Genomic DNA, 15102 nt, shown 5'->3' with positions numbered 1-15102 from the left:
CCTTTTCAGTCATGAACATTTTTTTCTTCCTCTTGTTTTGTTTTGTTTCCTTCTTCTTTTCTATCAGTACTAGCGATTGAATCCAGGACCTTACACATGCTAAGCAAGTACTCTGTCGCTAAGCTACATCCCCAGCCCTTTTTATTTTACTTTGAAACCGGTTCTTGCTAAATTGCCCAGGCTGGCCTTGAACTTGTAATCCTCCCTCCTCAGCCTCCCAAGTAGCTGGGATTACAGGCATATGCCACCATGCCTGGCCATGAACGTCTTCTTAGGCATTAGTTGACTATTTTCTCTGGATGGGCTTGACCTGGCTTGAGTCAGAATGGGAGGGGGAGGTCAAAGGTGTAGACAGGGGAAACAAATCTTGAATATACATTCTTCACAGTTTTTCTAGGGCTCAGGCACTTTGAAAGTCTAGATACCCTGGGACTCTACTACCCCATAGCACCAAGGAAGAGAGATACCAATTGAGGCAGCTCTCTGGCTACAGAAGCTAAGATGTCATGGAGGGCATTTCCTGTGGCTGGCCCTTTGTTCACTTTTTCCCATGAGTCTGTAATGGTTAATTACCTAAACGGGTAGGAGACACTTTCTGCCTCCTGTAAAGTTTGATTCCTGGAGGCAGACTTTTTTTTTTTTTTTAAATCAAGTGTCAGATAATTGGAAGGGTGGAGTAACGCAGTAAACCACGACACACCTTTGTCAGGACTTGTCTGGCAGCAAAGCGTTGAAAGAAACAAGGGGGAGAGAAGGAGAAGCGAACATTTTTGAAAGATCACTCAGCTTTAACACACCTTGGCTGGGTCTGGATAAAAAAAAAAGTGGGCATTGCAAATTTCTAGAGGAAAACATCAGGCGAAGAAAGAGGGGGGATTCAGACCAAGGTGTTTTCCAGTTCCTTCCAAATCACAAGCCAGGTAAGTAAGAGGAAGACTGATCTCTCTCCCTTTTTCTGAAACTTTGATTTAAGGTTTGCCATTTAGAAATTAAATGTTTGTTGGAGAAAACATTTAGTTTGTTGGTTTCTAGAGTTCTGGGTGAAGCCATTAGTTGATGGTAAATGATGACTTTGGTATATGAGTTCTGCTTAAGACAGGTCTTTGAAAGGAGAAGCAAGCAAGATCCATAAGTGGGCAGGAGCAGGCCAGCTAAAATATACTGGACTGTAGTGGCAAGATGTTTCTGTATTATTGTCAGCATTGTAAAGGGATGTGACAAGCTGTTTATTTAGAGTATGACAAGGGTTTGTAATCCCTTCTCTCGCAGCCTCAATTTCCTCTCCCACCAGCAGGCTCTCCCCTCCTTCTGTCTCCCTACTCCTGCTAGAAGTACCAAAAAGCTCAGAGGTAAAGTTGAAGTGCAGGGAGTCGGGGCTTCCTCGAAGCAGCCCCTGTGCTGCCAGGTTCCAATTAAGTTCCAGGGACTGGGCAAATATTGCTGTTTATCATGTAGAATTACTGCTCCCCTGAGTCTAAAGTGAAATATTTGCAATGGTCTGGATGGAGGAAGAAAAATCAGAAAGAAAAATGTTTTTTGTGTACAGACTCTCACTGGCCAACTTGGCTCCCCTCCCCCGCAAATTACTTTCGGGTGAGAATTACCAATTTAGGTATCTAGCTGGACCACAGTAACTGCTAACTGACAAATTACCAGTTTGCTTTTTGAAGTGGAGGCAAACCCTCTGGCACGCTACTTCTTTTGAGAAACAGTTAATAGTGACTCTAACGATTGGATATATTATGTCTGCGAAACATGGTGAGAGTTGAAGAAGGTATCTGTTCAAAAAGCTGAATTGTTTCTTCTCACTTTTCTGTGTTCTCTCTTGGAACTAATGCACAGATCTGAGGCAGAACTAACCTAAAACACACCTTCAGCTGCTGACAGAGGCCCTTGGAGAGTAGGGGGTCTGCTTTACCTTTGGACCCTGAAAACCCCACACATGGGGCCTGGGGATATAGCTCAGCTTGCCTTGCAAGCACAAGGCCCTGGGTTCAATCCCCAGCACCGCAAAAAAAAAAAAAAAAAAAAAACCATACATGAATCCAATCAGAGCTTACCTGGGGCAGGTAAAGTTAACAGCCCGCTTCAGACTTGCCTAGAAACTCCTCCGATTGTTGAAGTCGATCAGACTTAAGGAGTAACCACATTCTCAGATTAGGACTGACCAAAAGAAGTCTGCCTTTGCAGAGTGCTGTTCACTTGCCTTATTAATGACAATGGCCACAATGGTAAACAAACAGCATAAGCGCGAAGCGGGTGTATCCCACCCGGCCGGAGCCCTGGAAATCAGGGTGGCCTAGAACATGCCAAGTGGCAAACGCACCTCTAGGCGTGGTAGAGACCAAGATGTTCACCTCAGGGCATGGGTTTTCCTGGCAGCCAAGCTGCTCGGATAGTGTGTGTGATAAGATCACTAGTCAGTGGATGGTTTTCTCACAATTCAGCACTTTTGCTGTTTTGTTCTATGATTTAAAGTGTACAGAGATTGGAGTAATAGAAGTTATCAAAATACTCGTGATTCCTTAGCAAAGTATAGGAATGTTTGTTTCTTAAAAAAAAAAAAAAAGAAGAAAGAAAAGAAAAGAAATGAAGAGAAAGAAAGGAAGAAAGAAAGAAAACAACTTCAACTTCTTCATTTCTTTTATCAAGGACAAATGTCTCAAGTGTCATTAGACTAAGATAAGGTCACTGTAATGACTTGCTATTGCTAACAGGGGTTGGCCCTGTGTATATGTTAAACCACATCATTTTCTGAATAGTTTTAAGTGGATGCAGCATTGATTAAATGAAGTGGAAAGAGAAAAACTCATAAAAGAAGAAAACGGATTTCAAATTGTGTGTTCTTGCATAAGAAAAGGACATGGGAAGCTGGGTGTCATGTCACATGCCTGTAATCCCTGAGACTCAAGAGGCTGAGGCAGGAGGATCGCAAGTCCGAGGCCATCCTGGGTACCTTAGTGACATTCTGCCTCAAAATTTAAAATAATAATAATAATAAAAGGGCTGGGAGCCTGGCACGGTGGCACATGCCTGTAATCCCAGTGCCTCGGGAGGCTGAGGCAGGAGGATTGGGAGTTCAAAGCCAACCTCAGCAAAAGGGAGAGACTAAGTAACTCAATGAGACCCTGTCTCTAAATAAAATACAAAATAGGGCTGGAGATGTGGCTCAGTGGTCAAGTGCCTCAACCCCTGGTACACCCTCCCCAAAAAAATGTTTGGGGATATAAGTCAGTGCTAAAGTACCCCAGGTTTCAATCTCCATTACTACAAAAAAAAAAAAAAAAAAAAGAAAGAAAGAAAGAAAGGAAGAAAGAGAGAGAGAGAAAGGGGGGAGGGTAGGAGGGGGAGAGGGAGACACAGGTTCATGGGATCAGTTTAACACTTTCAAAAAGCATTCGCTATGGAATAATGACAAAGCAGTGCCTTAGAACCAGGGTGAGCATTTTCTCACTCATATGTGGAAGCTAAGTGAGTTGATCTAGAGCAAAGAATAGTGATTGAAAGAAGTTAGGAAGTCCTGGGAGGAAGCAGGGAGACTGAATGACAGGCACCACAATAGGGTCACACAGAAGGAATGCATCCTAGTGTCCACAGCACAGTGGGCGATTGTCATCTGCTATGTAACTTAAGAAGGTAAAAAAGAGGAGTTTACAGGCTCCAAACACTTAAAAATGATAAGTGCTTTGAGGAGATAGAATGCTAATTACCCTGATTTGATTCTTACATGTGCACATGTATCAAAAAAAACCACACTAGAGACCATAAATATGTACCATTGTTAAGTGTCTATTAAAAATTAATTTTCCTGAGTCTGGTGGCCCATGCATGGAATCCCAGCTACCTGGCATGCTAAGGCAGGAGAATCACAAGTTGGAGGCCATGCTTGGCAACTTAGCAAGACCCTGTCTCAAAATAAACTAAAATAAAACACCCTTGGGTTCAATCCCCAGTACAGCAAAAAACAAATAAACAAATTAAAATTGAAATGAAATAAATGAATAAATTTAACAAAAGAATTATGGATGGAAGTTAGTCTAATTTTGAAATTGAAACCTTGAATGATCTGCTCATTCTTAGTACCAGTGATATAACGTGCCAAATGTCCAAGAATTTAAAGCTTCTGCTATTTGAGAGAACTTCCATTAAGTGGTGCTTTTGGAAGACGCGTGCACAGGTGAGGCCTGCCATGAAGGGCAGGCTCGGGCATGAACCTGGGTAAACCTCCCTTTTCCTTATGCTGCACTTTAAAAAATTACTAGCACTTCAAATGTTCTAAACAGAAGTCCTGTGAGAACATCATAGGTCCCATAGGATGATCCTAGTCCAGATTTGTGCCTCAACCCATCATTCTCTACTACATAACTCAGAGAGAGAGAGATTCCTCATATACTTGGTTTAGAGGAATCCATCTGTCAATAGTCTGGCAGAGAATTCTGTATGATCATGGGACACACAGCCATTTGTGACTTCAGACTGTGAGACAGGCACCTACCTACCTCAGCAGGCTCTATCCACAGGGTGCCTTCCACTGAGGAGTCCCAGGCCCTGAAGGGGCATCTGATTTCTTAGCAGTCTGTCTCTTCATGACTTCTGAAAGTTAGGGAACCCTTGGTTTTGCCATTGGAATTTAGAGAATAGATGGAGGGCCTACAAAGGCCTGGGGTTGTTTGGGTTGTTTTTTGGTTTGGGCCTTTTTCTGGATATAGAAAGAACAAGCAGAATTTATCAGGTTAGCTCTCTGGAGGCTGAGCTCTTCCCTAGCAGAGCCATCATGCATCTGCCTTACTAGTTACCAGTGCAGATGAAACCAGCCCATCCCCGTACATTTCACGGAAGAAAATTTCACTGAAGGATCAAAATTAAATAATAATTTGTTAAATGTTCCTATTAATTGTTGTAATAGTCCCTTTCAGGATAATATTTCCCATTGATTTAAGTGCCATCCTAGAGAGCTAGTCACCTCCCAACTGGCAGCCAGGTATCGTTAAATGTTCAATCTCCCCAGATGCCTTCTAGTCCATGGCTAATGACCAGTTGGGGAGTCAGAGAGAGGCTTCCTAGTTCCCAAAGGCAATTAATGCTTAAACTAAGGATTTAAAAGAGGGTGTCCAGTTGCACCTAAGTTAGCATGAAATCACTAAGCAGGTGATAGTCACAATGCAGACATAGTCACAGGCCAGCTCTGGCCCTTAATGAGTCTAGACACCCTTATTAAGCTGTCTATGGAGTCCTTTGTCTTAGCTCCAGGAAACATACCTATAAAGACATTCTGTGGCATCTTAGATTCAGCTAGAATGTTTTCCCTGCTGCTTCATTCCTTGCCTAGAGCTACATTTAAAAAGCACAGATGAGCAAGAAGTTGGCACATCTAAACAGGCCCTGAAGCTAACTGTGCCAGTCTCTGTTCACCTCACCAGGGAGTTGACCAGCTGGTTTCATGTGGTCTTGGTTTTCAGCTGGGAAGTCCCTCAGGGACACATGATGACTTTCGTGGGCCCTACCTTAGCTTTCATGGGCCTCTTACTCCACTAAAAGAAAAAAGAACTTTTTTTTTCTTACTGGGGATTAAACCTGGGGTGCTCTCCTATTCAGCTACATCCCATCTTTTTATTTTTTATTTTGAGACAGGGTCTCACTAAGTTTCCCAGGCTAGCTTCAAACTTGTGATCCTCCTGCCTCAGTCTCCCAAGAATCTGGGTTTATAGGCATGTGAATTGTGCCCTGGTGAAAAAATAACTTTTAAAAATTATATTTTACAACTGTATTGCCATAGAGAAGAATAGAATCAAGGTTAGATTATATTCCATTTTCTTTTTGATTTAAAAAAAATTAAAACATTTTTGTCGATTCCACCCCCTCCCAGCCCCCACAAACATGTTGTGGCCCTAAGCACTGTGTCCACTGTGCCCAAAGTGATTAGGCAGAGTGTGAGTAGAGAGCTTCAAGCGAGGGGCATCTGAACCACAGCCAGATATAAACCAGTAGGACAAGAAGGTTAGGGCAGGGGGAAGAACTACCAGTAAAGCCAGGTTTTGAATCCTTCTGGAACCTGGGACCAGACCACAGCAAGAAGAGCCCAGTTGGGAGGCGGGTCCTGTCTGTGCATTCCTGTGTTTAGGCCTTGAGCTCCCAGCCACACCCTTCCTGTCATCCCTACCACATGCCATCCATGCTTAGGGACACAGCAGCCAAGATCTCAATCACTTTCCTTTTCAGGAAGAGAAAGAACAAAGGGAGTACATGGGATGCTGAAGAAGCATATTTATCTACCCACCCATCTCCACAGATCAGAAAGAGATTTTCTTCATCTGTTTTTCCTCCCCTGTCTGCACATAAACCTCTGAGAGCTGGTGTATTAGGAAGAGAAAGTTCACCTCTGCAAAGGGTGCAGTTCCATGTACCTATGACAATTAAAATGATTTTCATGCTGATTTAAGTCCATCAAGCATCATGTTCACATCCAAACTCTAAATCGTGCAGCATGATATATCCATGGAGCTCTTTAGAGAACACCAAACACTATGGGACACATCACACGAATCTGTTAACAGCACTGAGTACCTTGAAAATTATCCTTCGGTTATTTACTACCTTGGCAGAGAACAGAGGTTTATAGTCAGATAAGGTCAGGGTACCAAGGCTGCCATGTAAGTTCTTTGATGCTCAGCAGAGGGCAGTCTGATCTACTAGATTCCAAAAATAAGATCCCAGTACAAAAATAGAATCCAAAGTGGAACTATTAAATTCAGTTAAAACTAATGGCAAGAAATCAGAATGACTCCTGTTTAAAAAAAAAAAAAATGCACAAGGAAGAATTCCACTTTGAATTCTAGAAATCAAGTTCTTGGCTCTCAACTTGACCAGCAGAGACCTATACTTGCTAAAAGCAATGGTAAGAAACATGGCTGTTCATGGTTTCTGACTTTTCCAGCAGGTGGCTATGGTATGGATGTGACGACGAAAAACAAACGAGATGGCACTGAAGTCACTGAAAGAAGTAAGAGCATCTGAATGTTTTAAATTTATGATTGCTTCATAATAAAAGTTTAAAAAATTGGAATAAAATAACTTATTCATAATTCCATCACAACCACTTTAGCACTTATAAACGTGTTGCTAAAGGAATTTTATTCCTTTCCTAAAGAGGGCTCTTGTTGGATTTTATTTTAACACACATATTCAAAATGGGTCCTGGCTTTTCTTCCAAGATGAAAATTGCCATTTCCACAGCTGGGAGTGTGGCTCAATGGGAGAGCACTTTCCTAGCTCGTGTGAGGCCCTGCCTTCAAACCTCACTCCTGCAAAAAGAAAAGAAAATTTCCATTTCCATGGATAGTTTTTGTAATAACCAGTATTTTTAATGATTGCATAATAAATATTCTGAATAAATCCACTAATTTATTTAACCATTTCCTTGTTTAGAGATATAAGACAACAGAAATCCTAAAGTATAATACCCTAGTTATTTCAGGACTAAGTTGAAATAACACTGGTGTCATAGTTAAAATCTACACTAAGAATTGAGAATGGATACATCTATTTTGTGAACTGCACAAATGATGAATTCAGAGACATTTCACCTGTCCCCCTATCAACTCTAAGCTAGGCAAGCTTTTCACTTGTTCTGTGACTTTCATTTATTTCCAATAAAATTTTCTGGCTCAATAGATTCAGAACTTTAGGTTAGGAAATAATTTCTCTTGATGTGTCAAAGAATCCCAAAGGTCTGTACAATGAGAGGTTTAGTGAAAGCTTAAGAGCTATTTGTCAAATCAAACTGCCACTTTCCTCTGAAAAAGCATTCCCTTTTATGCTTTGAATGCTGTTTCTGCTACGTTCACTCATGGTCCTGGTAGGTCAACTGAACTAATCAGGAAAATGCAGCATGAGGAAGGACAGGGGCAATTGAGACAGTGCTGGCCGGAGCAGGTGCCAACGGCACAGCCACCAGTGACACAAAATGACCCTGCACCATCTCCTTCCTCTCTTCTCCTTTCACACCTCTACCCTCATTCCTGTGTGCATGCACACGCACATACACACATATGCACACACACATACACATATGCACACGCACATACACACATATGCACATGCACATACACACACATGCACACGCACATACACATATGCACACGCACATACACACATATGCACATGCACATACACACACATGCACACGCACATACACATATGCACACGCACATATGCACATGCACATACACACATAGGCACGTGCACATACACATGCACATGCACATACACACATATGCACATGCACATGCACACAAATGCACATGCACATACACACATATGCACATGCACATACACACATATGCACACACACACGTAGCGACGTCTGCTTTGAAAGACCACACCCTTGAAACGCTTCCCACTTCATCAAGAGGCACATAGTGACATCAGCCAGGGTGTTGGTCCCAGCTGGTCTGGGGCACTTTGGAAGGAAGGGCAGGGAGATGGTGTGATTTGAAATGAGAGGACCTGGCCCTCCTTCCAAGTCAAAGCCGAGCCTGGACTGGATCTCACTGTCAATGAAATGACCTTGATGCCTAGACAACTTGTTTCTCACATTAGTGCCTAACTGCTCTGGGTTCCAAAGAGATATGAACTTATTTTCCAGGCACCTTGAAATGCATTGTTATTGCTCATATTTTCATGCACAGTGGATCCAATCACACACTTTAAGTCACAAATATGCAAATATCTATGTTGAACCTAATTTCATATGCTTAACTCATGACAGATAACAGGCCATGTCAAAATACAGAGGTATTGGTGCATCCGCTAAAACCTCTTCTTTGTCTTTTCCAGTTATCACAGAAACAGTAACTACAAGACTTACCTCCTTACCACCAAGTAAGTGACTATCTCATAGCTTTCTTCTCAGCAGGTCATGTGTGAAGTCCCCCCATCATGGTAACCTTGAACCTGGAAGTTCACTCTCCTTTGAGCAAATCCCAGATATCTAAGATATTTTTTTTTTCTTAACAGTTATATCGATGTTGATTTGTAAACCACAAAACTAACCAGTTGGAAATGTGTGGTTTGCCAGCTGTTGGTAGATTATCAGAGTTGTGCAACCGTTGCCACAGTCTAACTTTAGGACATTTCTATCACTGCCTCCAATAAAAACCCTCACGACCATTAGCGGTCACTCCCCATTCTCCTCTTCTCTCCTGACTCTCAGAAACCACAAATCAACTTTCTCTCTCTACAGAGTTGCCTCATGCAGACAATAAAACATCAGAAATCCCATCTACCCTGAGCATTGAGGAGATTGACACCTGTCGAGCTTCCGTGTTATCCACTATTTTTCCAGGAGCTCCTGATTCTATAATAGAGTTAGGGTCCCAAGCTGTCCCTACACTTCCCAGGAAGCCCAGCTGACTGGGATGGAGAGAGGCTGCCCATTAGCAGGGAGGCCAGAGCAAAGATGGGCTGCCAGATGGAACCCAGAGCTGCCATAAGTCCCTCCAGCACTTCTGGTGGCTGCTGTGTCTGGGCCTTGACCAGGCATTTGAAAAGAGCAAGCCCGACCCAGGGCCTGAGCTCAAGGAGCCTGCCATCACTCAGCTGCCTAGTCCAAATGAGAAACCGGCTATGCTCCACCCAGAAGGCTTTGTGTTCACCTTAGAGGAGAATGCACTGCAGAGGTTGCTATCAAAACAAGCTGGAGCTCAGCAGCTTGCACCTTGTAGTGTAGGTGGGAGAGGGACTCAACCAGGAGGGTCCTGGAGAAGAACAAGGGAAGTCCAGAGGGCGGGGATGCTGGCACCCTGACTCCACCCTGAAACTGTCATCTGCTTTTTGGTTCTGGCAGAAGGGGGAGCCAGCAATGGCTATGCCAGAACAGGCTCTCTTGGTGGAGGTAGCCGACTGGAGAAACAAAGCCTGACGCATGGCAGCAGCGGCTACATAAACTCAAGTAAGTGCCTGCAGGCGGGAGGGCTGGGGCAAGACAGACTAGACGGAGAGGGAGCCACCAACAAAGCCCCACTAAGGAGGCGGGCAGACGGGGTCCTCAATCAGTCCATGAGAGGGACAATTACAACTACTTGTCATCCATCCCAAAGGTCCCAAAGAGTTATCTGAATGACACATGACCCAGGGAGGTGGCCACATTTAAATCTCAACATTCAAAACCCATTCAAAATGGATCCATTTTCATAAAGTTCCAGTGTGATTAAGTCTCATTAGTTCAGAAGACTTTGCGGACAGGTGGCTGTTTCCCTACTGAATCCCTCCCTTCAGGCCACCTCTTTTAGGGAAGTGCATGCACATCCAAGGTTCACAATTTGAATTACCAACAACAACAAGAGAAACTCCATTATTGGGTTAGTGAGCGAAAAGAATCTGGCGACTTGTAATCCCACACTATACAAGATCCCACTGGGCGAGCATCCAACAGAGGCCTGTTGTTCCTGGCGAAACCCTCTTTCAAAGGAAAGCAAACAAGTCAGAGCAAGGCAAAATGAATCAAAAACAAGAGAGCCGCAACCCCTGAAGCAGTGTGAGACACCATGTAGTGAAATTGCAAAGGAAAACCCAGAGAGGCCAAGAGAAGCACCTGCCTACCTGTGGAGGGGCCCTCGGCCTTGGAGAACATTCGCAGCCATCAGGCAGCGCTCCACGATGAAACATCAGTCCTGGAGGAAAACCCTGCCTAGTCCTTGCCATTTCTGTGCACTGTCATTAGGCACGTGAGGGAAAGGCAGTGGCAAGGATGGTGCCCTTCCGTTTCTGGGCAGCCTCCTCTCGCCTGTGGTCTCCGGGCGACCCCTGCGCCTCCTGCGGGGTCCTGCCTTAGTTGTGAGCTCCTGAGCGCTCTTGGCTAACGTCACTGGGTCTCCCCACTTGCAGGTGGCAGCATCCGCGGCAACGCCTCTACCTCCAGTTACAGGAGGGCACATTCACCTGCCTCCACTCTGCCCAACTCGCCAGGCTCCACCTTCGAAAGGAAAACCCACGTCTCCCGCCATGGAACCTACGAAGGTACCAGTCCGCAGACTGCGGGAGAGTTGGCCTCCTCCCTGGGGCAGCCCGCGTCCTCTGCAGCTTCGTATGGGCCACCTGGCTTCCCCTGGGTCTGCACCCCGCCCCCACCTTTCTCCCACTGCTCCCTCCTTCGTTTCCTTTGGAGACCCCGTTACTTGAAGCTTTCCCCCTATCGTCCCGCGTCCTGGTTCATTCATTGGTTTGCTCGGTCACTTTTTCAACTAGCACTTAATTGTGGGGTGCCTTCGTGGGTGTTCAGGTGGATCAAACATGGCTCTTGTCTTCAAGGAGTCTATATTCTGAGAGACAAGATGACAGATTAAATAACTCTGTGGTGCAAGTTGGAGGCAGTTATCATCTGCAGCTGAGGAAATCAGGGAAGGCTCTATGAAGAAGGTGACCATCTGAGTTGGACCACAGAAGGAGAGAGGGGGCAACCCAGGTGGAGGGAGTAGCAAGATACCTCTGAGGTTAACAGAGAAAGTGGCGGTAGCATTTATAAGAAGAGGAATGGGGACCTGATTCAATGCTAGGATAAGATATTTAGACTTTATTCACACACAATGGGAAACCACAGAGGTTTTTATTTATTTATATCATTATTTTATTTATTTATTTATTTATTTATTTATTTATTTATTTATTTATTTTGGTACTAGGGATTTGACCCAGGGTGCTTTACCACTGAGCCACATCCCCAGTCCTTTTTATTTTCTATTTTGAGACGGGGTCTCACTAAGTTGCTAAGGGTTGGCCTCAAACTTGCCATCCTCTGGTCTCCCAAGTTGCTGAAATCCCAAGTGTGCACCGCTGCACCTGGCTCCACAGAGGTTGTAGTTTTTGAGCCTATCATATTTGAGGCCCAAGACTAGAATTCTGGAAGCAATGTTGCAGGAAGAATTGGCAAGGAAGGAATGAACACAGGTGACAGGTTAAAAAGGAAATCTACAATAGTCCCGAGGAGGGAAATGTGGGCTGCGATTAGGTTGTTAATGGTGAGGGAAGGGGAGCAGGTGACACGTATGAGAGGTAGAGTCCACGGGTTTGGCAATTGATCAAACATAAAGAGAAATAGTAGGCAGGCAGCAATGTCTGGAAGGTGTCAAGCGCAAGTTGGGCCAAAGGTGGTGCCAACAATTGAGCAGGGAGCCCAGCAGAGGACCATACTTGGATGAATTTGGTTGCTTGGTCCTGCGGTTGAGCTGCTTGCCCAGCTCTCAGGGGAGGGCAGAAGCAGGCAGTGGGCCTGGGACCTGAGCTCAGGGAAGAAGCCAGGGCCAGACACCCAGTGGGAGGCGTTCACACAGAGGTGCTGGAGGAAGCTGGGGTACTGGAGGAGCCTGCCAAGGAAGGGCGTTTGAAAGCAGGAGGGAGCAAAGAAGGATGAAGCTGGAGGGAGAAGGCAAAAGAAGAACCAGAGGACTGAGAAAGAAGGAAGGGTCGCTGTCTCTGGCAGGAGCCGAGAACTTGCAGCAGCGCTGAAGAAATGTTCAGTGCTCAGCTCGGGAGGAGTGCGGAAGAGGACAGCTGGGCTCTCTGACAAAGGCCACTGAGCCCTGGTTATCCACAGAAGCAGTTTCAGTGGGAAACCAGCAGCCAGGTGGCCTGGGTTTAATGGAGGAGAGAGGGACCAGGGATGGAGATCCTCGTAAATGACAGAAGTGGGCTGACAGCCCACACCTGAGAAGCTGTCCCACTGGATGGGAGGATGAGAGCTGCTGGAGGGTGCCGAGAAGCCCAGCACCAGACAAGGTGACTTGCACAGCCCAGTGCCCCCGACCCAAGGCCTGAGCAGGGGCTTTTATGGTGTATTCATTATAACAGGGCCTGCATTTCTTCACAAATTCAGAGAATTCTCTGGTGCTGAAGGGACATTTTCTTAGTCAGAGACAGGTCACTTGCTCTAGCATTGATACAGGGCAAACCCAGATAACAACACAATGGGAAAAAAAAATAGGAATGAAGGAAGGAAAGGCAGGCAGGTGGGCCTCCTGCTCTGCTCTGTTCTTACCCTGCACCTTCTGCGTAGATCAGTGACCAGAAGGTAGCGCTATGACCAGGTCCCTGAGGGGCCATGTTCTGAATCATGGGCCTGCTTCACGGGATCACGGGAAATGACTGCTGAAGGGTGTTGCACTCCCTCCTGGCTGGCGCCACCCACTCTCTGGGAAGCCTTAAGTGACCAAGTGGCCACTTTTATCAAGTCTTTAATCCCCTCTCTAGGGAGCTCCAGTGGCAACTCTTCTCCGGAGTACCCCCGGAAGGAATTTGGTATGTTCTCTCCTTATTTTCAAAAGAAATGTTCAAGTGGGCACTAAGAAAATGCCCAGGGACAGGCTGGTGAGCTAAATGGCTTCTTCTAAAGGAGTTGACCTCCACTGACCTGTTGTTCCCTTGTTCTTAATCCTGAAGCATCTTAAAAGAACTATCAGTCACATTACTTGCTGTCATAAGCATTTGCTCATGACACTTTAAAGTGGCAAGCCATTCATACAAGGTTCATGCTTGGACAGATACCCCCTAAGGCAAGCAGTAATTGTAGGGATTCTTCTTTCCATTGGAGGCACAGAGAACTGCCAGCAGAGAGTAACTGGTCACCATGCACAATACCCACCATCCCAGCACCTCCATGACAGCTTACTTCAAAGGGCCACATCACATGCCTGGTGACAACCTAGGATGCATCTTCGTTTGGCCTTTAATCTTGGTCCATGTTCATAGAATCTCACTGTGCCCATGAATTAATGATATAACTATTGATTATACAGTGATTATGATTTTATTTATTTATTTGCATTGAGGAAACAAAGACAGGTTCTAGGAGCAACTTAAATAGACTATGTGGCAGCCTTTTAAAACACTTAATTAGTGCAAATAGATCATGTCCCCAGATGGACTACCTTAGCCAACAACAGCTAATAGCTGTTGGTAATTAACTTTAATTTTGTGTGTGTGTGTTGGTGGGTGGGGAATGAGTACTGGAGATGGAACCCAGGACCTCATGCTAGGCAAGCGCTTTCCCACTAATCTACATCCCCAACCCTCATTCAGCAACTTTAGCACCCTCAATGTGCTGGGGAATCACAAAATGTTCTCTGCCCTTCAGTTATGTGGTCCTCATTTACTGAGCATACACTATCCAGAAAAGCATTTAGGCATACAATGAATCTACCTCCATGTCAAAAGTTTTCTGCATGACATCTCTTACATATGCCTAAGATGACATTTCTCTGTTTCTCAGCATCATCTTCAACCAGAGGACGGAGCCAAACACGAGGTGAGTGCTATCCCTGGCTTCAGTTCATTTATTCAGCCAGCATTTTCTGAGAAGCTAATATGGGTCATCCTGCAGCTGGGAAGGGTGAGGGTTTCTGCTGTCCAGTAATCTGTAGCTTTTAGAATGTGCCTGAGAGACCATGGAGAAAGGAGAAAAGCTTGGTCTGGCCATTGTGAAATGGACAGCGGGGAGGGAATGGTCTATGCTGAGTGTAACGGAGCTTGCTTGCTTAGTCAGCAGTTTCTGGAGGCGGTCTCCAGGTGCCTGGGAGTGTGCAGTTGGCAGATGGGGCGAGGAGAGAGACGTCCCCTTTTTAGCAGCTCTCTTTTGGGGACACTTAGGTTCCCCAGTCCTGAGACTTAGAAATGTCATAGTAGTCCAAAGGTTCACCCACTGCTCAGAGCTCAGTGTCAGGGGCCATGATTCTGGCTCCTTCCCTCACAGCCTCTCCGTCTCTTCTCTTGTTCAGAGAGTGAAATTCGAGTTCGACTGCAGAGTGCATCCCCATCTACCAGATGTAAGTGGTCACTATCTTGCTGCAAAGGATCCAGGAAGCCTTGACATTCAATCAGATGTGAATGCAGCATGACGTTGGCATTATGGCCTCGTGCTGTATATGTGTATGTGCACATGCCCTCAATCATAAAACATCTGGAAGGGCCTTCTGTTGGTTGGACCCTAAACCAGGTGTTGGGGTTAAGTTGCTGAGTAAATCACGGTCCCTGCTGTTTAGTCATTCACAGACTAATGGGGACATAGTAGACCAGCCTGTGGTCAGGGAGCATGGAAGATTCTCCACATCAGCC

The 15102-nt window shown here is 45.3% G+C and overlaps 1 protein-coding gene across 2 annotated transcripts in view; it reads left to right on the top strand.

The window, feature by feature from the left end:
• The first annotated feature begins 732 nt into the window (after nucleotides 1-732).
• The window catches only part of Col17a1 (collagen type XVII alpha 1 chain), a 48481-nt gene continuing 34111 nt past the window's right edge, over nucleotides 733-15102 (top strand). The window contains exons 1-8 of one of the 2 annotated variants that reach the window (XM_047553829.1): nucleotides 733-920; nucleotides 6938-7000; nucleotides 8836-8880; nucleotides 9845-9949; nucleotides 10885-11016; nucleotides 13243-13290; nucleotides 14261-14296; nucleotides 14766-14813. In XM_047553829.1, coding sequence (XP_047409785.1) covers nucleotides 6949-7000; nucleotides 8836-8880; nucleotides 9845-9949; nucleotides 10885-11016; nucleotides 13243-13290; nucleotides 14261-14296; nucleotides 14766-14813 — 466 coding nt within the window. In that variant the 5' untranslated portion in view covers nucleotides 733-920; nucleotides 6938-6948. Of the gene's footprint in view, nucleotides 921-6934; nucleotides 7001-8835; nucleotides 8881-9844; nucleotides 9950-10884; nucleotides 11017-13242; nucleotides 13291-14260; nucleotides 14297-14765; nucleotides 14814-15102 lie in introns of both variants that reach the window. The other variant, XM_047553828.1, reaches the window with a different exon arrangement.

Source organism: Sciurus carolinensis, chromosome 5, assembly GCF_902686445.1.
Source record: "Sciurus carolinensis chromosome 5, mSciCar1.2, whole genome shotgun sequence".
In the NCBI taxonomy this organism is placed as follows: domain Eukaryota; kingdom Metazoa; phylum Chordata; class Mammalia; order Rodentia; family Sciuridae; genus Sciurus; species Sciurus carolinensis.
Note: the sequence above shows the minus strand (reverse complement) of the source record. Positions and strands in the feature narration are given on the sequence as shown.